This window comes from Rhea pennata, chromosome 4, assembly GCF_028389875.1.
Source record: "Rhea pennata isolate bPtePen1 chromosome 4, bPtePen1.pri, whole genome shotgun sequence".
NCBI lineage: Eukaryota > Metazoa > Chordata > Aves > Rheiformes > Rheidae > Rhea > Rhea pennata.
Genome location: NC_084666.1, coordinates 20282427 through 20308944, shown reverse-complemented (window position 1 = coordinate 20308944; position 26518 = coordinate 20282427). Strand labels below are relative to the sequence as shown.

Below are 26518 nucleotides of genomic sequence, written 5' to 3'. Positions count from 1 at the left end.
GACTCATTAAAGTATTTCTATTTTGGAAAAAAGATCACTAGAAAATACGTTTGTATTTTGTGCTTTCACTTAGCCTTTATATTTTAATCTCATTTTGCTCCTTACCTCTGGCTGATTAGAAATGTTCAGAATGAGGGCCCACAAATCAGCTCGGAGCGCTGTTGGACATCCCTGACGAACATACTGTTGAGCTGCAGCACTATCTTGCTCTGTTAAAACTGTAAGAAACAAAGAAGGTAATGAACTGATGTCATTTAATATTACCAAAGTTCATCAAATTATCAAGTTATTTAAATCTTAACTTTATGTTCTTTTTTAAAAATTGAGATTGATACACCTTCCATAGCCTATGCCAAATCTGCACCAAAAGTACCAGAAAAAAAGTTCTGCAGCCAACATTTTTTTCAAATGGATATTTATCTACTAGACTAGTGTAAAAAATCAGAGGAACAAAAGATCATACTAATAACAAATAACCTATTCACTGGAATTTGATGCACTCATTTTGTTCTGTTTTTCCAAACCTAGATTAGTTTATTACAGTTTTATGTGCAAACAATGTTTTGGTAAGATTTATTTTAGGCAGTGTTTATTATACTGAGAGAATTCAAACACTTATTTAACAAATAAAACATATACATGCAGGCATCAAGAAAGCAAGAGAGAGAGACTAACTAAAGTTTAACTATTTGATGGATATTTGGAGTGCAGTTTTGTCCTACATTTCTGTAAGGTGGCAGTTCAGGAATAGGGCATACAATCTGGTTTACCCTGCTGTAAGCATTAGCTAATGTGAAAATATCTAAAAAGGTCTGGTTTCCACAATGTAATTTTGAAGTAGCTCACTGGGAAACAAGGCAATTGATGCTAAGAAGCAAGGCTGTACTACCTTCTATCATAAAAACACTTAGTATGTACCTTTTATGGATGGGCAGCAAGTGGAGCAAGCACAGCCACAAAATACTCCTTTATTTTATAACTCTGACTACCTGAACATAGCTTCTGCTGATACTACCTATATAATTTTTTTTTTCCAGAGCGGTCTCTCATTTTAAATAGGAGATTGCCATGTATTTTGGGTTTTTTGTGCCTCCTCCATTTCTATGTTAACTATCTGAACATCTTCATCAATTGTTGCAGGCAAGAATTTTCCAGTTTGGAGTGTACTGTCATGTTTTCCCATTCTTGGTGTACATATTCAGGCGATTAAAGATTTTCTTTTTTCTGCAGGTTTTGCTTTTCCTTCAGGTAGATATGCAGCTAAAGTGCTACTGTTGATAAGTTTGCCTAGATGGGTCATTGATGGAAAGTTTTAGGCTCCTCTGTTATAATGGCCTCATTGTGAACTGAATAATGTGTATATCTTAAAACAGATTATTTCATTCTTTACTTAAATCTATAAAGTTATAAGGCAGGCATCTTTAGGTGTTCTAGACCAGTAAAAGTGTTGTCATTGATATTATGCAATCAACTGTACCCTCATACCTGGATAAGGAAACAGAAGATGAGGGATGAAAGAAAGACCACAGAAACAAAAATAAGAAAGGTCACTGCCCTGTTAGCACAACACACAAAGGGATGGAGGACTTTTGGGAAGCTATTCAACCTTTTTCTTTCTTGATGGTGATGATGTTTAGCAGAAATCACAAGAGACAGTAAGGAGCAAATATTGATGGCTTTCAAACATACTTTGTACGTTTCCCCTATGAGCAAACTTGGGTTAATGAATGATTATTTCTTTTTCCTTTCACGGGTAATTTCTCAACCTACAGGAAAAACAGGAATTTGTTTAGAAAAAGCTGTATACAGAGACAAATGAGTGAATTTTCCATGGTGGATATGTACTGCAACAATTTATCAAGCTCTGCACTTGCACATAACCATCAAAAAGTATCTGTTCTGATGCACAGGTGTAAAACCCATTACACTAATGAGAACTGTGTGTGCAGAAAAGGAAGTACAGAGCTTTTGATTTTAAAATGAAATTCAGTAATGGCATAGGTTAAGTTGTCATCAAAAAGTTGTGTGTCTATCCTTCCTATTTAGTTTTTAGTGAATCCGTGAAACTATTTATCTGTATCTACTGGTAGATGGCAAATGCTTGCTTGTCTGTCTTTGTCTAAATTACAGTGCTATTATCCACTATGTTTTGTGTTAGTTTGTCTAAATTAGTGAATTACCAAAGCTATATGTAACTGAGATAAATATAAAATCACTAAATGTATTCCTAACTTCTCGGTTTATTACAGATGAAAACAAATCCATACCTTTTTGCCCAACACGTACATGCTCATTTTCAAAGAATTCTAGAAAATAAATAGAAATTAAATGCAAAAATTAAATAAGAGATATTTTGTATTTTCACTGCATGTCGCAATGCTCCGTTCGTTTTTATAGCTAATGTTACTAAAAACTAACTTATATCAATGTTCTTTTTCAAGAAATAAGAAAAAGAAACTAAAGAATTTCTTCTTGTTTAAAGAACACAAGTATAAAAGTAGCAATATACTGCAAGAACCAAGACTCAAATTAGGTCACTTTCCATTAAAAAAAAAATCAGTTGATACTATTGCGTTATCCATTTTTATACTCTGTAACACCTGTTTCTACAGGAATAATAGTTTAATGGTTGCATACAAGAAAAAAAACAGCAATCACACTTTATATAAGATACTGAATGTTAGCATATGCATATTTTCTACTATCTTTTCTTAAAGATACTCATTAAAAAGATGTTAGATATATGCCCATCTGTGACAGTGGTGTCACATTGTGATTTAACATTTACTGATATTTTCTGTGTTTGTGCAGATAGTCAATTTTTTCTAGATTTGATCCTGAAGTATATAAACACCTGAACATATTTTCAACTTAACTTGATGATTTTCAATCCTCTTCAAATCCAACCCTTCACATTTGCAACATTGTCTAGTATTAGCTATATTTTATCCAGACAACCACTACAGTTGCAACTACAGAAAAAGTATTCATGGTTTATAATGGAAAAAAATACACAAATTCCTTGACGATTGCATAGTATTCTACTCATTAGTGTTCTATTTAAATGACAGAAGCACAGCATTAGCTAACCAGGAGGCACTTGTGCTGAATCATCAATACCCAGCTGTCCTATATTTAAGCCTAGCTCACTGAAGTCTTCTTTCTGAAAAGAAACAAAACCATAAAAAGTAATTAACAATTTTTTAAATTCTTTCAACCACTAGAGATTTCTTCTGAAAGAGTTAATGTAAATAATTTTTAAACCAAACATACTTTTTTTAAATGCATATATGAGAAATATGAGTTCAGTTTTTTAGAAAAAGAATCTTATACCAATCCTTACTTTAGTTTCAGTTACAGGTCTCAATTTTCAAGTCAAGTATGAGCTACATCTAGTTGAAATAAACTGAAAAATGAAAGACCAGGTTAGAGCTCTCTAATTTTCTGCTGTTTTCCAACCCAAATACAAGTTTTTCTACTAGCATAAAATCCTCAAGAACCTTATTAGTAGAGCTTTTAAGAATAGCACTCCTATTCCCCAATGTTAATACTGGCACACAAACACTTCCCTGCATCTACTGCTTAACAGTAAAGGGATTTAAATTGACTTTAAGGGGTGGAAAAAAAATAACTGCTCGTCAACTTAATGATTTTGTGCAAGTAGAATTAATTAACACAAAACTGAAAGTAAGAGGTCTGTAAGATTAAAAAGAGATGTTACATACAGAATCTGTATTTTACAGGCATAAATCACCTATTTACAGTTGTTTCAAAGAAAAAAATAAATAAATGAAGAAAATGTGCAGCAGTGAATTTTATGGCACAAATTGACTGTGAACTATATGACATAAAACAAAATCTTCCTTCCTGGCAGATATTTACTGCTTATATTTTTCATTAAAATATATATTTTCAAAGATCTTTTATTTCATCTGTATTTTAACTACTAACTAACTATGACTATGTTCATATTGATTCTGATTTTTAAAAAGAGAAACTTAGCTCCATATTAATATACTCTACTAAACTACTATGTTTAGTACCTTATTGATTAGGCAGGCAAAACAATTCTTACAGAAAACTTTTGTAAGAAAGAATTACTTACCAATTCTGGAATATCTTTAACTTTTAGAGGAACCTGAATTAGCCCTAGATGATTTCTGAAACTTGGCTGTTCTCCATTTTCATAATTTGGGTTTCGGAGATTCATCAGTACCTTAAAAACAGTAGTTCTGTCATTCTTTGTACATATTTAGAAATTTACATTTAGAACTGTTCTTAACATCATCAATATTGCACACTGTATTTTAGGCATAAAACCATTTCCTGTAACAACCTTAGACAGGTCCGACTTATCAAATTATTATTGATGCACTTGGATCATTAACAGGTATTCAGCCCAAGGCACCAGCCTAGACCTAGTGTAAAGTAAACCCCCTTAAATGTCTACAGTGTGAATACAGGGTCATCATCACCAACAGATTAAATCAACAAATCCACTTCCACTGCACTGTAACCTGCTAATGTAAACATAACTCTTTTTTTTTTTTGAGAGAGAGGCTATTTTTCTGCCATTATTCTTCTATTTTTGCAACAAGAATTGGAGCAGCTACAAAGTATAAGAATGCCTTTATTTATTCTACAACAAGGTAAGGTACACATGCATTCTTAAAGATGCATTGTCTATAAGCAGATTCATAGAGAGGCCACACACTTTACACAGAAGGAACAAGCGGGGTTTTTTTGGGGGGAGGGGAGAGGGACTTTAGAGATGTTCTCATGAAGGCTATATCAACCTTAACTAACAGTCCAATCAGGCAGGGGGCTCTTAAAAAGAGGAAAGATTGTGACTAAGTTGAGGAAGCCACATGAACAAGAAATGGAACTTTCCTCTATTGTAACTTGTAACATAGCAAGTGCAAGGGAATCGCATGCATAGGTCTCACTAGCAATGCTAATAACTTTGTCACAGTATAAATGTGCATATGGTGAATCACTCAAAAAAAAAAAAAAAAAATCAAAGATACTGAAAATCCTTTGTATCAGCTTCCTGTGACATCATCCCATGTACAAGGATCTCCATCATATCAGTCCATTTTTTTTTAGACTAATAGTAATTTGTATTGCTAACCAATCTGCCCAAGACTTACCAATTACTCTTTCCACTTCACATAAATGACTATAATGAATTCAGTCAATGGCTGGGTCACTGTTTCATGAATACTTACCTCAAGAAAATCTTTAGGCGCATAAACAGGCCGGAAGAGACTTAGATCTGAAATAAGATTTCAATAATGCTAAGTTAAAACTAAAATAGATGAAAAAAACATGCAATTTTACCATATCTGTGAGACTTTTTAGCAATCTCAATAATATGTTACTGCAAAGATTAAAACAGCATCATTGCAGATATCATGGATACAACCAACATACATTCTCCAAGGTTATGGTACTGCTGGTCACTGCCTCAGCTGTCTAAAACATACGTATTTATCTGAACAGTAGTCACAGGAAGCTTTTTACTTATTCCACATAAGTCTTTAGATTGAACCATTCTTAGCCATGTAGGTGACATGATATTCAGAAGAATATTTTTTAACAGTGTATATTGTTTGTTGAATTAAGCATGCTACAATCAAATGCAAACGGAGAGTAGTCATAGACAATACATGAAAAGTATTTGCCATCTCTTAGGTGGCGCTAAATGGGATACAAATTACTAGCTTTGCAAAATCATTTCTCAAGAGGAACTTAGATATTAACCAACTGTGGTTAGTCTGCTCTCCCAAAGGATATGACTATTCTGTGTGTTATTTTTATCTTTTGTTAATAAAACAGCTGAGCTTAACTCTCTGTAGTTATGAACATTTTTTTTCAGTGAGTCTGATTTCATAAAAACAGGAGCTGTGTATCAGCTGAATAAATCATTGAAGCACTGGAATGATAAGTATCAGACTATAACCTCCCAGTGAAGATTCAGTTAGAAGAGTGACTTAAAAATAAAGTAACAATGAAGTATATATTTACCTATGCACAATGAAGCATTACAAATTAGAAAAGAAAGACTGAAAGCAGATTTCTTTAAAGTGATTATGTTAATCTTTGACTGATAAATAAGATGTATATGTATAAAATAATGCACATAAGTATAGTTAATCTTACCTGGCTCATCAGTTCCCATTTCATTCCATTTATTAAGCAGTTCTTTCTGTTCATTTACGGGCCTCTGAAAGCACAAGAAAGCAACACTTCTATTTTAACTGAACAAGTAAAAACATGCCTGTTTCAAATACATAAATGATTCATAAATCTCTTTTAAAAGAGACTGCACTAGCAACACAAACTTATTTTGCTTACAAATTACCCCTAGCATGAAGATATAGTTTCTCTGCTGCAGAAAGTTCAAGTAAGGGATATAGTTCTAGGAAAAAAGAGCCATTAAATAGTTTTACATGTTTACTAATGAAATTTTAGTCTATTCACTAGTCAGGTTCATATTATTGAGGCTTTACTGCTCATTCACTACAGCTGCTGGATTTTGTCATCAAATTCACCTCTGTGGTACAGTCATGAAATGCAAACACAGATGTATCCTTTATCTCATGTAATAAACCATGCTACCTATCATAGACATACAACAGCAGAAAGATAAAAACCAAAACATTCTAACATTATTCATTTAGAAATTGTTTAATTATTAAGATCCTAGAATTGCAGAATAAAGAAACCCATGTGGAATGAATGCCAAAAATCAGTAATGACGTGCCAATATCTTTCTCTCCCAAAGTGCCAGTTCAGCTGTAGCCTTCTTCAGCAAACAAAATATATCTATATTAGGTACAGCTATGCAGCTAGAAGTTACACAGTTCAGCCTGCACAGAAAAATGCTCTAGTAAAAGCAATGAACGCAGCAAATAACAAAGATAGCAAGTAACTCTCCAACCTGCTGCTCCCTAGAGAGGAAAATTACTGCAAGAGCGTAGGAAGATCAACCTACACACTTCATCCTCTCCTGAGTTCAATAGATGCATACACTGCCACTATCCCTGAAAATTATTCTGTACTATAATAATGTGGATAAGTCTTGCAGCTCTTGATAACCATGTGTACAATGAACATACATTAGAAGTATGCAATACCAGGCTTAATTTCCAAAAAATGTCATTATGGCAAGAGAAAGCTAATAATACATTACCTTCTGTGCTAATGGGATACTGAGTTCTGTGCACATGCTATTTAGACTTTTTAGAATTCGCTTCTCCCAACTTCCCTGAAATATATATATAAAAAAAGTAAAATTTAGAATTTCTTTTTCTTCCAATACCCCATGTCTTAGAAAATAATCAGCTTTTTAAAGTCATGTAAGAAAGGATAACAATCTCAATGACTGACATCAGCAAAAAGACTAAGGAAATGCTTACATGATTGTTTAGATGTATTTAATCATAAAATGTAGTATTTCTCTACATCACAATTAAGAACCAGAAAAAATGAGTTGTTCACATTCCAGATCTCCAAAAAGCACCTGTTTCACAATTACTGTCTAATGCTCAAGCTCCCATACATATCAACATTCAGAAAATTTTTCAGGAGTAACAAACAATTATAGGACAGGCAATGAACTGTGTATACAGGATACCTCCTCCACTGTGTAACCTGAACAGACTGCAAGTAAGTCTTTCTGCTCAAAAGATATTCTAGATGGTACTGATTCTCAAAATTTTAAAAAGTTAGGAATTTGGTATTACCTTATGTCCAAAATTAGATCTTCTAAAACAGCACTCAGAAGATAAGTTCCCTCATCAAAGAGGAAAACAGAAGCAGGAACCACCTCAATAGCAAGTGAACAGCTTAAAGAACTAGATTCTTGAGTCTATTGCATTAGGCTTCAAAAGTTCCATACAGTGTCTGATCCATTGATAATTCCTCTGAAGTTAATGCAAACTGGCATTATTCAATTGACTAAGAATTTTGCTCCTAAGATTACAGCAACACTGATAAGGTTTATATTTGATTTAATTTTTTCTGGATGATGAGTCAAGCTCCAATTAAATGAATGCAAAGACTCCAGTTAATTTCATTTAGCTCTATCCTATTTATTACTTGCAATTTGCTCTAGCCACAAATTCTGCAATAGTTACCTATTGTCTAACCACAAGTTCTTAAAGCTTAAAGTTCTAACTGAAGGAGACTGCAGTTTATTAGATAAGAAGCAAATGAAGGGAAGGGCAAATGTTCAATTGTCCTGTTAAAAAATAAAATAAATCTTGTCTACATTGCCTCATTCTAGCTTCCATTTACAAGATCCTCTTAAGACTTTTTCCGTCAGATGAAAAGGTTATCTGCTACAAATAATTTCTCTCACAATCAAATCATCTCTTCACCTTCTCTTGCATAAACAAAACAGACTCAATATTGACCGTAAGAAACATTTTCCAAATTAAAATAACTTTTATAATATTGTATATAACACTATTATTTTACTGTATTATTGTATTCAAATGCCTTCCAAATGCTGTAGTTACACAACAACACAACACAAACTAGTTACTCTCTTTGGAGAGTGAAGCATTTACAGCATTTACAGTATTCTATCTTGTTCAGGATGGTGGTTTTGTTGCTGGAAGAAATTAGAAGTGCAAAAGTGCAAAGGCTACTAAGCCACACAAGATAAGAAAGTGAAACAGAAAAAATGCAGAGGTGTTAGCAGGAGTTAAGAACATAAAAGTGGAATCAAGATCAAATGAAAAAAAAAAGGCAACAAAGAAATAAAACCACTGACATGCTATGACAGAAAAACTACAGAAGCAGCACAGGGAAGGAAGACAGCAGCTCAGCAAAGACTCATGACCCGTGCCATGGAGCGATGGAAGCTCACACTTGGTGTGACTGACAACAGCCAGACCAGAGATTAACCTGGGTATTGTGTTGGGAGTGTAACATGTGTATAATAAACTGTTTATAACTCAGTTATTAATAGTAATAAATAACTTCTGATCACCCATAAGTTGTGCTATAATCCAGCCTTCAAGAGTCTGCCTAGTAAAAAACGCCCAAATAAAAGAGATCCAATGCCCAAAAGCAGGGGTAACACCTCCCCAAACAAGATCCCACTCCCTCTATGCAGCACTAGAGGATAGTGGAGCTATCTGCAGTGATTAGAAACAGAATGCAGTATCCTGGACTGGAGTAAAAACCACAGGCACAGTTCAGAAAATCATTTCATTGATTGTGAACAATATTCTTTTTAAGATGGTTTCTATTAACTTACAAAGAAATTTAACACTTAGAAATGCATCACTGCACAGTTACAATAATTCAGTAAAACAGTGGTGAGTAAGGCAGTAATACAATTTGCAAACAACTTCAAACATCTATGTTACATATCAGATTTACCTTATCCTGTACCAAAATCATTTATAAACTTCCACTGCAGTTAACAAAACTGGGTGGATAACAAATAAACTGAAGAGAAAAGCTAGCTAGGATTGGTTAGTTTCTTTCATAATAATGAATCCTAAAATTCTTTCTTTTAAAAGACTAGATAAAAATGTGATTTATTCAGAGTTCACCCAACTAAAATTACTCTGTAGGTAGAATTCAAAGTACGTGGCCACAGATTTGATTGCATGCATCTTCTCTAACCAATACCTGTAAATTTCAAAAAGAAAAGACAACAAATAAGACACTACTCTAGTCCTCAGGCTCATGAACTTTTCTTTTGGCTACTAGAACTATACACTGCCAGAGTTTCTCTGCCAAATAAAGGCATAACTTAAGTTGCAAGAAATCAATTAAATACATGATCTAAGAGAGTTCTAAATAACTCCTATTCCAATTTCAACTAGAATGAGAAATTCCTTTAGGAATGAAATAAATTTGTCAAATTTCTTTTGATTTTAATACTTTATAAAGAGGATACTATTTTCTTTATAAACTATTCAGGAACTCAAGTACATTTTACCAAAGAGAGTTAGAAAGTAGGAAAGGTGAATTAACTTTTGAAGGAAGATGTTTTAAGCAGACCTTCAACAGTCTTAACATTAGGATTTAATATGTAATATTGCCATATTAATCTTTCTCAGAGTCCACCAGTCTATTTCAAGAAAGAAAATAAGCAATTTTGCTGCTTTTCATCTTTTTGAGGATTACTTATTTCTTCTGGAAGAAATTAGGATATGGAGGTGAGTTTCTCTATTATACTTCAGAGAAAACATTCCTAGTACCCATGCTCCCATTTAAATCAATTGGAATTTTACTTACAGTTTAAATAGGAATGGAGCACGCTCTCCATCACTGTAAATCTATATATCAGAAGGCTTTTTTGACTATGTGTCTGCAGATCATGTACAACATGGGAAATCTGGTCTTAGCTAGGCAAAAAAACTCCACCAGAATACTAATAGCAAACATAGTAATGCATTTCAAAGCAATTTTTTCATCAAATTTGTTGTTTATACATTGATTCTCTTCAAGATGCAAGATACAAAAACAAGCAAAAGGAAAACAGGAAAATTTATGCACTAGGAGAAGAGGATTTGCTTCAGTAAGATCTTCAAGATCTTCACAGACTTGTCTAGAAGCACGAAAGTTAACAAAAAAAAAAAAATCTAGTGGAGCAAGGGACAAACAAGTTAAAATCCAGACAGTTTGGTCTTCCATTTTCCTGGACGTCTGAAGCCTGCAGGCCAACAGAGGACAATTTGTCCTTTCAACTACCTTTGTTTTTAGATAAGCAGCTGATGCTACTCATGTGGAAAACACTGAGTTACCCTTAATATTTCCTTAAGAAATACATTAGGATTATAGTTTTTGTGAATGCACTCCAGTAACCTAGTTTTAAGAACAGCCATACTTTCGGGAAGGTGTACCGTATTGCAAAAGATTACTCAGAGTTATGTTTCTCAACATACAGATTTCAGATAAACTTACTGCTTTTTCATTTGAGACAGATTTGGAATTACTGGACTAAAACTTTAAAGAAGATCAAAGAAAAATAAGTATTATTAACTCTGACAACATGGTTTTCCAGAGTCAATATCTCAGCTTCCTTTGAAGATGGTTAGTTAGCTTCTATAACTTAATGTTATACCTTTCCTACTTTTATTGTCAAAAGTAGTTGCCGGAGCCAAGCAGACCTACGCCAACAACACACAATTGGCTTCTCCTTCTCTGTTTTCCTGCCTTGTAACCTGGGCATCGTTTCCTATCCACGCACATCCTGCTTAAGACTACTCGATTAACATTTCTCTCAAAAACCTGAAATATCAAGCTCCTGGCATATAGATGAAAACCGGAAATAGGAACTGTATGTATTAAAACACAGTAGTTCAAATTTACGCATTATATATTACAGGAGTATCACAATAAGAGTTCCTGTTACGATCTGTAGCTTATTGTGAACTTCATAAAATCCACACATGACACATGAACACAGTCAAAAAGACAGCTTCACAGGAGGTGTTGTCAGACTGTGGAAACACTACTTAATATCTCTTTGGATTCAATTTCTTATTCTTCACTTGCTCTTTTTATTCTTACTTTTATATTGTCTATTTCTTCATTGCTGTTTGCAGCAGAGTTCTGCTAATGGATTCTGGAAATGTTCCAATTCACATCAGGCTCTGCTGGGCAGGTACAGCAAATTAGCAAAGTTAATATTTTTTTTAATTCTAAAACCCAGCACTAACACTTCAGTCTTTATTAAAAAGTTTTAAGTACTAATTCTGCTATTTAATAAGGTAGAGAGAGTTGAGCTGTCTATCAAAAGCTGTAACCAGATTGAAGAGCATAATAGCTCAGAAAATAAGAGGGATGTAAATCAATCTGATGCTTGAAAGAAAAGTCCTAAATATCATAGCCACCATTTTTCAGGGAAAAAAGACATAATATTTTTCTGCCTAGAAAAGGCCTAATAGATTACAGATTAAAGCTGTTGTAGCCACCAATTTATCTCAGCCCAAAACCAAGAAAAGATCTCCAGTCACAGAATATAATTAGAAAACACACTATATTTTATATTAATATTAAGGATATGTAGATATTAATGGCAGTATTTTTTCCTATAATGGACAATAACACAACTACATGAATAATTCACATCATACTATTTGTTTTCATTAATGTTCCACACTTTCCTACAGAGCTGTTTTTCTTTTCACGAAGAGTGTACACTATGCAAGTTCAGCTGTCAGCTAAGAATATGAAAATGAAACCAATTTGAGAAGAAAAAGGGTTAATTATGAAAATTTTAATATCTACACTTGAAAAATACAGTTTTAATTATTGGTTCATTCAAAGTCATTCCAACAGCTGATATTAAAGTAAGATGGCTAACAGACAATATATCTCTTCTTTCCAGAATTCTGAAGACGAGCAAAATTAATTAAGATAGAAAAGGATAAAGAAAATGTCAACTAGTCCTTAACAACAGAAACAGCATCTTAACCCGTGTCCGTGCCTAATAAAATTAAGTGCATTGTATATGAAAAACACTTTTTTTCTAGGAAAAATTTTGTTGATACCATCAAAATATCCTTTTCCAGCTGTGATGTTATGATGTTAAAGGACAAACAAGGTTAAAAAAACTCTACTTACAAACAAAACAAATAGTCTTCTACTGATAAAACATCAATTAGATTTCTGATACTTAAGAGAAATAAACTAGTGAGTTTCTAGTTTTAGTTTACTCCCAAAAGGTGTTAGCAAACTATATATTTGAATTTCAACTGTTTGCAAATATGTTAAACAACCAGAAAAATATCACAGTAACACTGACTTTGTAAACATTTTAAAAAACTGTTTATTGTTCCTTATCCAAAAATAGTAGCAAAATAAAATCTAGTTGTGATTAAACTGATCTTTTCACATCTGTTTTTTTATGTGCTCACTACCTATAACAACAAGTGTGGCTTGAAAACAAAAAACTCGCACTGTGTTTTTAGAAAATGTAACATTAATTCCCTAACCATATTTTTTTTAAAAAAACTATTTTGCAACTACCACCATTATCAACACTTCTTAATGAAAAGGACTAGTATCTCTTTATTTAAGAGTTGTATTTTGAGAAAGGATTTGAAAGAGGAGATTGATACTTAACGGCTTATGATATAGGGCTATGAAACTTTGGAACTCTTTAAGGCAGGGCTTTTTCTATCCCTTCCTAATCTACTGGAAAACTTGTCTTTTCTACACAGAGCTAAAATATCAGATACAACAAGTACTGCATACACGTTTATAAAATAATAACCAATGAAACTGGATTAGACAAATATAAATCTATATACACCTCTGTTTTTACAGTAGGAAATTGATATGACTGATTATTTGGGGGCACTAAATTGTGGCACTATGTTGCATATCACAGAAGAAAAATGGTTTAATACAATCTTTTTCCCCAAACGGTAACGATGTAAAGCACAGGACAATGAGATAAGACATACTGGAACAAGCAACAATATGATTGAAAAAGTAACACAATTTGTTGAATAACTTATAAAAGAATACTGCAATATATTTCTAAGCACGATTGACTTTAATGTAATTTTATCCTTACTGCAGATATTCTGAGGAGAATGGTGACTGCATATTCTTGAAGCATTTTTCAAATTTTTATGTGGATTTTATTTATTTATTTCAAATGGCATGTATTGGCAGAACAATAAATCCAACAAGTAAAAATATGCTTTCTCCTAATATCAAAATCCTCTTTTAATCTTTTATAGTTGTTTCTTTTGCTTCTACAATAGTCCTTAAGCTCCTTATCTCTAGATTTTTCATCTTCCTTTCACATTTTAAGTATTAAATATATCTTTTCTTCTTGAATATCCCTCTGTCTGTGCAGCCTGTTGTCTTTCATTGTCAAACTGCCTGCCTGTATGTCATCAAAATAATTTTTCATAACCATAAGTGAAATGACCTATACCCACCTACCTTTTCCTTTTCCCAACAGAAACAAATTCTCCTCCTTTTCACATTTCACTTTGTCTCCATTCTGCTATATTCACCTACTTGACACTATATCTTACTGTAAACATTTTTCTTTCACAGCTGGAGAATTACTTTATGATTTTTAAATATATATAAAACTTCAAATATACACACCTATGTACGTACCTTGATGCACATACAAATACAAAAATTACAAATCTATTTTTTCCTAAACTAAAAATTGTAATACAAAACTGTACAGCCTAAGTTTGTAATAATCTAACCAAAAATCTGATAAGAATTTTAAAATTGATAAGAACTAACCTGTGCTTTCCTCATATAAGCTAATGGCTCTTTCATGTGTTCAGGAGGTGCTGCAGGATGACAGGGTGAAGGAAACCTTAAAAAAAGTATAGTATATTTTAAATGTTCAGATTTTTATTTTGCTTACTTAATGCCTTATTTGTAAACCTAAAAATAATTTCTTTCATGAGGACACCAGTAAAAATATTGTGAATGATGATCAAAGCTAAAAATAAGCATTATGTTTAAATGCATCTTTTTTCTCATCCTTTGTTATGGTTATACAGGATACAAAACTATGTAAAATTTTACAGTGTATTATCCTAACATCACGTCATCATCTTTTTGACTCCCTGGAATTTGCAATATCCAGGAAGTGACATTTTTCCAAGAGACATTTTACTTTCATTTTTTAAAGGATTTTCTTTTAAAATCACTAGTGAAAATGTAGGGGTCCAAAGCAATAAGAATTTTGTAGTGTTGATCTAAGCAAACTTCTGTATGCATCCATAACTACATTATGCTAAAATATAAAATCTGAAACAATAACTTTTTTTTAAGCATAATTAATCCCCTAGTAGTGCAAACTTCTTTCCAGCTAGTTATTTCTAAACATTTAATCCAGTCTAATTTTAACCAACTCAAAATAAAAGAAAACTTATGAAGAGATTTTGTCATATTCCGTTTTAATTGTAATTTCCTTACATGTCACTCAGTCCCTATCCTATCATTTTGAGGAATCTTCCCTCAAATTTCTCTCCATTTTAACTGGTAAGGTCATTCTTGCTCTTCCACTAAGTAGTTTTAGAGGACCCTCTGTAAAATAAATTGGTATTAATGGATTTCAGCTATGCTGTTTCTTGTCTTCCCCACAATTTGCATGAAATCATGGTATCCTCAGTTAATTTTTTCCAGGACTGAATTCAGTATTGTTTGCAGCTTATTCTACTGAACTCAGAGAACACATATGCATTGTTCTAAGTGACATGTAAACATTCTTCCCTTGAAAGATATGATCAAGACGAAACCTTAGTATCTATCAGGTCTATAACTTTTCCTACTAACAGATATATTTACAAGTATTTTGCTGAATCAAGTCCCATATAGTATTGCAACACATTGTTCAAAACTAATAGCTAGTTTAAATAAGAATAAATAGATTCAGATACACAATTCTTACTAGATTAATAAAATTTGGGGTGTATTTGCTGTTACTAAATTCAAATTTCTGCCTCCCCAGAGCATAAGGGAAACTTACAAATACACCTCCCAGAAGCCTAAGCCAAAGGGCATCAAACAATAACAAAAAGTGAATTTCAAAAATTTCAGTGTGCTTTTGATCACATCTTACTCATGAGGAGCACTGATCTGTAAGTCTAGAAAACTAGTATCTTAGTTTAAAGAGCTGTTACTAATTACTACAACAAATATGTGGAATTCTATCATTAACATATGAAAATAATTAAAACTCCATTACAGTAAATACCTCAGCTACACAACAATTACAATATGACTGTTGACACTTTTGCTAGTACAACTGTAAAGAAATTACTAAGGTAACTGTAGAATTTGGGGATAGTTGTTTCATTAAGTCTTCAAAACGCATTTGAATCCAAAATTTCCATTAGAATGGAAAAGAAATAATGGCACTTTAAAAACAGAAATAGAGTGGGCATCCTTGGTATGACAGATATATTTAAGATTTTTCAGACAACAGTAACACACCACACTCCTATATAAACACAGGAATTAAAAGTAAATCATGCAAATGAAACTTATTTAATAGAAATACTAAATAAACTCACACATTGAGTTCACTATAAACAGCATTCTGAAGCTTCTTTTCCCAACCTGTTAAAATAAAAAAAAATCCAGTGGACAACTTTTACTGATCTAATACAGTTTAAATGGGTTACTTGGAACATAAAACAAAGGTTCTTTTAGGGGCACTAGTCTGCTGTCCTGTTCCAATTTATATCTACCTGCTGGACAGACAGGAAGAGATGGAGAAAACCTAAACTAATTAAGGTAGGAAAAACTATAGGTTGAGGTCTGTATAAAGGATGAATATCCTTTAATTCTGTCTACTGTTCAAATCATTGCAAAACAGTTTTGGTTATAGTATATGTTATTTTTCAGAACTATCATATTACTAAACCTACCATAAATATTAATAGACACAGGTTGTTTACAGTGATTATGAATCTTCAAGCACTTATGATCAAATATTGACATTTTAGAGTTATATAGCCCACAACTTCCAGTAGAAAATGGAAGCCTGACTGAAGGTAAAATTTTCAAAAGTAGCTCCATGACACAGAATGTTAATTTCCATTTTAAAAGTGACTAAACTCGTACATCATTCAGAAAATTCGAAAAAAATATATACTACTATATGTTACAAAGTGATAAAATCATTTCTTTAAAAAGTATGTTTTTCAAAATGTTCCTGGAATCCAAGAACATTTTCCCTATTAATTTTCTCTATCTTGATTTAATAAAGAATACAGAAATATTATTTATGTGTATTTTGACATTGCCTCACACAACTCAGAAATAATTTCCAAGTTGAAGAGTTAACAATTTAATGACATTTTAAAACAAATTTTTTCCACACACAAGACATCTTGCTGAAAAAAGAATTAGGTCTCAATCTGATGCTCAAACCTACAGTAAGTTCAATTTTTTCATTCCACTAGATTTACTACAAACTGTAACCTACAACCTTTCCTCTGTGGAGCTCACCCTTACAAAAAAAGAACATCACAAACCATTAATCGAAATATAAATCAGAAACAAAATTATAAAATTGTGACAGTTTTATAAAATGATATCTTTCGTCTTCCTTCATCAAATGTGAAAACCATTAAGGGACTACACTAGTCCACCAACAGGATTATACTTACAAATACTGATTTAAAGTTGCACATGTGTACACTTAATTATGGCTAATTTATCATGTCATCTTTAATTAAATTAAAAACAATTACAATTGTTTTTTTATCTTTAACAGATATTTTAAACATAATCAGTGGAAGGTTTTGCAAAGTTTTCAAATCTGGTAGAATATGCACTAGAGCTCCATAATCTGGAATTACCAAATGTCTGCCTCTGGCTGCTGTCAGTTACAAGATACTGAGCTACGTGAACTATTGTTTTGACTAGGTATATTACTTATGTTCTCAGAAATAGCTATAATTATTCATAGAAGTATCAATTCCTCCACAAACATTACTTAAATGAAGTATTACAAACCTGATGTCTTCAGAAATTCCTTAATGTCTTCTTTTAGTGATTCCAGTTTAATTTCTGGCTTGTGTAGGCTAACCTAATATGAAAAATAAACAAACAAATATATAAACAAACCTAATTAATATAAATATTAACAAATTAGCAATGTAAAATATTAAGTACAGCATTAACTATAATATAGCAATATATTTAAAATAACATTAATAACAACATAAATATTAATAAAAATAAATGAGTAAGCATCAAAAAAGTACTAAAAAGAAAGTAAAGTTTGCATTTTAAGTTATGAAATAAGAAACATACACACTTAATATAACCCATAGAAAATAAATTGTTCCATATTACTTCAGCCAAAAAAACAGTCAACCTTTTCCTCACTAGATGCTGTTGCTTTCATATCAGTGATAAAAGCCAAAAGTGAGGAAAGGTGGAGAGGAAGGAAGGGGGAGTATTTGGTGGCATATATGCTTAATATTCTGAGCAAGCATCCTACATACTTGGCACAAATGCCAGACTCTTCACATTTAAATAAATAATTAGATTTAAAAAAATAATTAGAAGTCACTCCCCATGACAGGATCAAACTGAAAAGTTCCATAATTTCTCACTTAACCTCTCACAGCTCACCTCTTTCAGATAGTAAGTGCTATCTGCAAACTTCAAACACACACTGTAGACCAACCACTCCACACTGCAGCAGTGACTGCCAGCTACAAACTGCCATGTGTAGGGAAATGCATTTGACAGGCACCAACCACCTCTACCATCCTACCACGGCACTACCAAGTAGATGTTACTGCAGGTTTTCCAGCAACAGCAGCAGCTGTAGTATCTCCTTCCTCTTCTACAGCTAGACTAAAGGGAAGACAAACAGACCAAAAAGGAAGGAAAAAAAAGAGGAAGCGATCAAACTCAGGAGTTTTTATGAACTTTTAATACCTTTTTTCCTAAACAAGAAGTGCTGTAATAGTTGATTAACACAAGAGAATGAAGCTAGAGTGCCAGAAAGAGTAACTGCCCTGGCTGCTGGCTTGAAAATGGCCGTGGGACATGTGTGTGCAACTTGCACACACTCCCCAGCCATACAAGTCCAAGGCAGATGTTAGAAGCATATGGAAACCCAAGAGACCAGGTACCAAGAGCTGCTAGTCAGTGCAATGGAGGCAGCCCAGCGGCTGAACGCTCACCTCGTGCAGCCCGCTAGCCTGAGCCGCACGCCAACAGCACCACAGGCTACACAGCTAACAACCCCACACCTCTGTCTGCACAGACCCTACAGTCTGCACACAGAACAGTGTTGGCTGTGCTGCGTAGCTTGCTAAAAGCGTTGCTCATTCACACTGCAGAATTTTAAGGAAATCTTGCCATTTTCCACGGTTGGAAAAGGGAATGACCAATAATACAGAAATAAATTATCAGCATTTCTCCTCTTATTTCAAGATTCCTTGTCGTTGCAGGTAATAAGGACTTTTATATTTGCTTTGTAGAATGCAACAACAAAGTGGCTCTAAGCTTGCCTTTTGAGAAAAAAGGCAACACAGGCACTAGCTACGACATGTGGTGAGTTACAGAATCCTTGCTCCAAATGACAACCGTCTATTCTGCTCAGCATCACTGTACCAACAGCAGAAGGATCATCATTAAAAGCCGGGAGACAAAGACTTGTCACGGGAGTCCTGAGCAGCTTGCAAAATACCCTTGTAAACAACAGTCTCGGGGAGTATTTTATGAAGGATTCCTTCTGAATCTACTTTGATGGAAAGTCAAATGTCTGGTTGGGACTGACTTTCATGGCCTGCCAGGCTGAGCTGAGTTTTTTTGCTGCAGGGCACTGGGTTTGTACCCGCTTCTGTATGAATTCTAAATAAATTAACATATTTCAAACTGGGCAGAAAATATCTTTCTGTTCGTCAGGGTTTTTTGTGCATGGTTTTGTGAATTTTGAACTTTGTCTTTTGGGATAAGTATGGCTAATTTTAATGCCAAGGCCCATGAGGTGTTCACCTGTGGGGCCTGGTACATGTGCTTCATTAATCCTTTTTAGGAATGCAAAAAAAAAACCCTCACAAACACAACTCATTGGTGGATGATGAATCACAACAGCAACAAAAAGCTTTATAATCTAGTAAAAAGCAGTTTATCATCTTTAAACTGTGAACAGTACAAGAAGTAACAAAAGTGCTGAGAAGAATCTGTTGCTCATACGTTTGTAAAATTTGGGAGCTTTTGGCTCACTGAGGAAGGTCTGATGCTCCCACTGATGACCTCTTTTTCTTGTGGCTTCCTGGAAACCCTTGGAATTAGGATGGAGTGATATTGGGTTGGAGGGGACAGAGGGGGGTCAGGCCACACAGAAAGCTTCCTCTTTCCACCGTCAGATCAAAAGATACAACAGAGCTGTGAACTGCTATTCCCCACATAACTTATTTCCCAGGCTTTGGCACACAAAAAAAAAAAAAAAAAAAAAAAAGCAGTGAAACTTCAGAATGCAGCAGGACAGGAATCAAAAAGAAAGCAGGACTACACTTCGGGGAGCACTTTCTCCAGGGATTATGCTAGCTCATCACCTCCACAAGTTACCTCCACATCTTTATATCCATTTATTTAGTCAAGTTCTATTTCATTATTGCTAGTCCTGCTGTACCAGCAAATATTCCCACGCTCATCCTTTACTTACCACAACTTTAACATCTCAGCCTCTGCATTTCCTGTGTCCTTTTCCTTCTCTTGTCTGTAAATCCCCCTACTCAGCCAAACTTTCATAGTGCTCAGAAACATGAAAAATTCTCCTAAGTTTATGTTATTTGCTAGATATGGGGCACTTTTGCCCCATTCTTGTCATTTTAGGATGCAATTCCAAAGGCTCCTTCCCATTTCCCAAAGACTTTCCCACATTTTCTTGTGCTCACTTTAGGATTACAAATTAAGGAGTCAAGAAGATAGCAGAGTGGATTTTAATGTTTCAGAAATTACTAGACCAGGTTTCCCCATATACGTTTGTTTCACCTTTGGATTAATATTATCTGTTGCTACACTGCAAAAAAAAAATTGGGTATTTTAGCAGAGTTTGTGTGTTGTAAACCAATTTGCACAATGTACTGCCTAAGTATAGTTTGCATTTTCATCCACTACAGTTCATCGGTAGAATGAAGAACATGCTGACATTTTATTTACGTAGAAAGTATCAATAAGATTTATATTGATAAAAATGCCTCGCTAAAGTTCCACTGGGAAATAATACCTTGATGAGATTTGTACTGATGAATTGAATTAATTTCCTGCATGATCCAACTGCAGCATGCACACAAGTAGAACTACAGACTTTCCAATTTCAACATGCACATCTTGATGAAAGGGGTTTGGGGGGAGGGTTGGTTGGTTGTCTGTTTTTTTTAATCTAGTACTATCAGGAGCCAATCACAAGCAGAGTAAAGGGGAGCAAGCAATGGAAGGGAACAACCCATGAAGGGGCAGAAAGACACTCAGATAAGAAATCACGTTGTTCACTCAGTCAGGGCAAGACAGAGTTCCTAAAAGGATAGGGATTGATGTTGTATATTTCAGCAAGCAATAATGAATGATTTTTAATAAAATTTTGTTTTACCAGTTTCTTTTCCAGCATAACTGGCAGCATGCGTATTCTTATGGGAATGGTTCATGTACTGGGTGTCCAAGTTAAAGAAACTATAGTTTAAAGACTACCAAAATTCTGCCAAACCTTCTCCAAGTTGGCTAAGGTACTGGAATACAATACAACACAAAGCAATCCTTCGTATTTATACTCTGTGTAAGTCTTCCTCATTTTTAATTTTAGTAAGGAATCTTGTTGTGACCTGGACAGTCACCATTATGAGTGATACTCTAAATGTATCATGGTTTCTGTATTTGGATTCCAAGAAGGAAGAAAATGCAGAGAATCAGCATGAGTCTATCTGAAAGCAAGCAAAAGGATAGCACAGAGCTGGTCAGAAAAGGTTTGCTAGTGTAGCAAATTGTTTCACAGAATAACTGAACACAAAGAGACAAATCTAGATGCAAATCAGTATCTAAATCTGGAATGGCATTCAGTCAATATGACTGGAATAGTGCAGATCACATGAGAAAACAGATGGACCATCAAGGCACAGCACACAAAGAAGTATGGAAATGTGGCTAGATGGCCAGCAGCATACTTGACATTCACAAATCCACGAGCCCAGATGGGATGCACCCACAGGGACTGAGAGAGTTGGCGGATGTTGTTGTCAGGCTGCTCTCCATCATCTTTGAAAGGTCCTGGAGAACTGGAGAGGTGCCTGAGGACTGGAAGAAAGCCAGTGTCACTCCAGTCTTCAAAAAGGGCAAGAAGGAGGACCCAGGCAACTACAGGCCAGTCAGCCTCACCTTCACCCCGGAAAGGTGATGGAAGGGCTCATTCTGGATGTCATCTCCAGATATCTGAAGGCAAAGAAGGTGATCAGGAGTAGCCAGCATGGATTCACCAAGGGGAAATCCTGCTTAACCAATCTGACAGCCCTCTGTGGTGGAATGACTGGCTGGGTAGGTGAGGGGAGAGCAGTGGACATTGTGTACCTTGACTTCAGCAAGACTTTCAACACTGTCTCCCATAACATCCTCCTAGATAGGCTCAGGAAGTGTGGGTTAGATGAGTGGACAGTGAGGTGGATTGAGAACTGGGTGAAAGGCAGAGCTCAGAGGGTCGTCCTCAGTGGCAGAGAGTCTAGTTGGAGGCCTGTGGCTAGTGGTGTCCCCCAGAGCTCAGTACTGGGTCCCATCCTGTTCAACTTTTTCATCAGTGACCTGGATGAGGGGACGGAGTGCCTCCTCAGCAAGTCTGCTGATGACACCAAGCTGGGAGCAAGGGCTGATATATCAGAGGACTCTGCTGCCATTCAGAGAGACCTGGACAGGCTGGAGAAGAACCTCAGGAGGTTCAACAAGGGCCAGTGCAGAGTCCTGCACCTAGGGAAATATAACCCTAGGCACCACTACAAACTGGGGGTTGACCTTCTGGAGAGCAGCTCTGCCGAGAAGGACCTGGGAGTGCTGGTGGATGACAAGTTGACCATGAGCGCTGGCTCATGTGCCCTTGTGGCCAAGAAGGCCAATGGTCTCCTGGGTGCATTAGGAAGACTGTTGCCAGCAGGTCGAGGGAGGTGATCCTGCCCCTCTACTCAGCCCTGGGGAGGCCTCATCTTGAGGACTGTGTCCAGTTCTGGGCTCCCCACTACAAGGGAGACATGGAGCTACTGGAGAGAGTCCAGTGTAGGGCTACGAAGATGATCAGAGGGCTGGAGCACCTGCCCTATGGTTGCGAACGGCTGCAAGAGCTGGGCCTCTTCAGCCTGGGGAAGAGAAGACTGAGGGGGGATCTTATCAATGTGTACAAGTACCTGAAGGGAGGGTGTCAAGGGGACGGGGACAAACTCTTTTCAGTTGTCCCATGTGACAGGACAAGAGGCAATGGGCAGAAACTAAAGCACAGGAAGTTCCACCTGACCGTGAAGGGGAATTTCTTCCCTGTGAGAGTGACAGAGCACTGGAGCAGGTTACCCAGAGAGGTTGTGGAGTCTCCTTCTCTGGAAATCTTCAAGGCCCATGTGGGTGCAACCCTGTCTAACACGCTCTAGGTGACCCTGCTGTGCAGAGGGGTTGGACTAGATGATCTCCAGAGGTCCCTTCCAATCTTACTGACTCTATGGTTCTACGATACTAGAAAGAAGAGGCATACAAGTGTTACAGCGTAACTCTGGTTTTAAACTATTTCTTTTTCCAAAAATAATAAGCACTAAAGAAATGCTCTAAATATACTGACATGAATTGCATCAGGTGAACATACCTTTTTACTCTGATGCAAATAGTCCTACAAATAATTTTATACAGCTTAAATATTTTTAAAGGCTACCTGCCAAGTGTATGCATTGTCACAACATTTGATACTGTTCATTTTGTGTAAGTGCTCAATACTTTTATCTTTTATTATTTCCCAAATTAAAATAAAGCACTTTACCCTGAATATAGTCCTGGTTTAGCAGAATTACATTCAATGAAAGCTAAAAAAATATTAACTATTTTCATAGATTCCATACTGTCATAGCTAGATTTTATCAGGATCAAGCTCACTTGTTTAATCCACTTCAGGTATGTCTAAGCTACTTCAGTCACAAGTTTCTACATAGACACTCCCTAAATATTTAATTTAAAAAAGTGGTTTTGGTTTTAACTTAAACCATCCTTTACAGAAAGAGGAATAATTCTGAGCATAACTAAACAAATTTCAGTAAATATAAAACCTTGATTCTGTTGGCATTTTTTCTAACACTTCTGCATTTCTACAGGTATTACACTAAGGGAAAAAGTATTGTGAACTTTCTTAGAGAAGTAAAAATAATCTAGCATTTGAAACAGAAAGTTTACAATTAGCCTCAAACAGGAGTAAACAGTTTTAAATGTAACATTCTCCCACAGGATAAGCAAGATGTATTTTAACAATACATTTCTGATGTTTTAATCATTTTCCTAGGTTTTATTTGACTATAACATTAATCCTGCAAATAAACTACACGCATGCAAGCTGAAACATTCAAATTCCACATTTCTAAGAGACCATCTGGAAATCAAACTTGCATTTCTTCTGAACTCCGTAATCTGTTCAATGTATTCTCAACTGCATTCAATTGAAGATTCATTGTGCCGCCTACGGCCTACGGTGCTGCTGAACCATTTAGATCAAGTACAAGCTCTGTCAGAAGGGGACAGTATGCCCTCTGTTAAATACACACATGAAAAGGAATCGTTAATTATCTGTGATGACTCACGCGCCTACCTTTACTTGCTAAGTTGCATTAAATACACGTTATGTTTCACAGAAACATTCTCTTTCTAAATTTGATCTTTTATTAAAATAAGGATCAGTATCAATTTCTCTTTTTTCTTCTGTTGAAGAAAAATGTTATGAAAGTAATATCCTCGGTTATCATACAATCTGCTCACTCTACACAAATTACTGCAAGATGTTTACCTGTCCTCCCTTTAGAAATACACATTCAGGCAATAATTCCAGCTTCAACAAGCATCATTCCTAGTGTTCCCACACAAGCTCACTTCCCTGTTTGCCCCATCTGAAGTCTCATGAAGACCCTTACCTCTCACCTTCATTAATCTTCTTCTTTCAGCCTTTCTGGTACTAGCTCCAGGTCTATTCAAAGAATGATCGCAGAGTCTTTTTCCCTGGACTATCATTCTAATCATGGCATATCCTAGAATAAGTCTTCACCACAGCTTGTTCACACCTTTAAGTATCACTTAGAATCTTTTCTATATTCCCAAACTGTACTCCCTTCTTCCTCTATACTACAAACCTCTATACTACAAACACGTACTCAGTTGCAGGGCAGAAGAATAGGCAGGAGCTTAATAAATACTTTTGCACTTTTTTCAGGGCTGATTCTTAACTCAGGTTATCACTTTTAGTTTACTTAGACAGCCAATACCCTGTTTCCCTGAAAATTCTCCTTCAAGTCCTCCCACTACAGACATACCTACAATAAACAGAAATCTGAAAACATCTACACGAAAAACGCCAGGAGGGATTCCCAGCACTGTATCTCTTTTCAAATTAAATATAATCTAGTACCTATATCTTTCATTTTATTCTATTCTCATGTCCTATTTCAGGAAAGCTCTTTATCAATAAACCGTTAGGGTTTTCTTTCTTTTCTTTAAAAAAACTTTAATTGTCTGAAAATGCAAATGTTAGAAAAGTATCGCTTGAGATCTCCTAAAATGTTCTATTTACATTCTCACCTCATCACCAAAGATTTTCTCTAAAACAAAATTCTAGAAAGATTCCAGAGAAAATTTTGCTTTCAGTCAAACTGCATTTTCTGATCGAAGACATCTGCTTCAGGTTTTCTAACCAACCTTTTTTTTTTTTTTTTTTTAACTCTTCGGAATAAAATCTCCATTTTTTTAAATCTCCAGATTAATTCCAGAAAGGGAAAATTGGGATGAAGAGACAAGCAAACAAATTGCATACAAACTCACACTAAAAGCTGTGTCTGAGCAACTGAGATCAGACTTCTCCTCAGACACTCCAATAACTCCAACATCATTCCTACCTTTTGAAAAGCTATTATCTAACATTTTGGTTCTCTCTAAGAACCAAAAATTATCCATTGTTTTCTTTCAAATACAACACAAAGCAAAACTATCCTCAGAAGAAATTCCAAAGCAAATGACAGGCACATTTATACTCTTCCCTGAATTAATCTCTTTCTATTAACTGCAGGCACATTGTCAATATATCAAAAGTCAACCTTAGAATTCACCCCAGCATTTATTTTCCAAATCCTGATTAACAAACATATGACTCTACTTCTACCTTATTCCTCTGTACAAAAATGTGATTTTCTATAGAGCTAAAGCTATGGCAGCAAATCATTTGGTACTGTATCAAACCATTCTATTTTAAAGAGATTGCGTATCATAGTCTTTGACACTAACCCAGGTAAATGCCAAAAATAGCACTGATGCCAACAGTTCATAATCACAGCATTACAAAACAGTACTCTGGTTTTAATTTTAAATTATTTAAAAATAATGCTTGCTAGATTCAGAACATTTGAAAACTTTAGGCAATATTATAAGAGATTTTAAGATCTATTTTGACTTTCATGTTTCAGAGATGTTAAATATTTTTGAAGAATCAAAAATATAAGTAATGGCAGTTTCTACACTAATTACATCTTTTTAAAGGTAAAGTATACCTATTGTACAAATACCAAAACAAGAAGTAAGTATTATCCTGATGCACTGCCTCAACAGACTTCTCAGAATACAATGTTTCTTAAAAACAGCTTAAAATTGATCCAAAAGGGACCACCTGTAGGTCAGTAATGCCATAACTACAAGCAAACACTCAGTTCAGAAACTGAATGTTAACTAGCAGATGAAAGAACAAGCTGTGGTCTCCTGACAAACAGGAGTTCAGGTGTGATGCACCACAACAGCAAGATTTCATACTTGACAATGT

At 34.9% G+C, this 26518-nt stretch overlaps 1 protein-coding gene across 3 annotated transcripts in view; it reads right to left on the bottom strand.

The window, feature by feature from the left end:
• The window catches only part of TBC1D19 (TBC1 domain family member 19), a 46066-nt gene that overhangs the window by 17614 nt on the left and 1934 nt on the right, over nt 1-26518 (bottom strand). Inside the window, exons 2-11 of one of the 3 annotated variants that reach the window (XM_062574595.1) lie at nt 17488-17560; nt 16038-16083; nt 14254-14329; nt 7196-7270; nt 6163-6226; nt 5229-5275; nt 4106-4216; nt 3091-3163; nt 2268-2306; nt 106-218 (exon numbers count right to left, since the gene is read on the bottom strand). In XM_062574595.1, coding sequence (XP_062430579.1) covers nt 106-218; nt 2268-2306; nt 3091-3163; nt 4106-4216; nt 5229-5275; nt 6163-6226; nt 7196-7270; nt 14254-14329; nt 16038-16083; nt 17488-17560 — 717 coding nt within the window. Of the gene's footprint in view, nt 1-105; nt 219-2267; nt 2307-3090; nt 3164-4105; nt 4217-5228; nt 5276-6162; nt 6227-7195; nt 7271-14253; nt 14330-16037; nt 16084-17487; nt 17561-26518 lie in introns of those variants that run through there. The other 2 variants (XM_062574597.1, XM_062574596.1) reach the window with 2 other exon arrangements.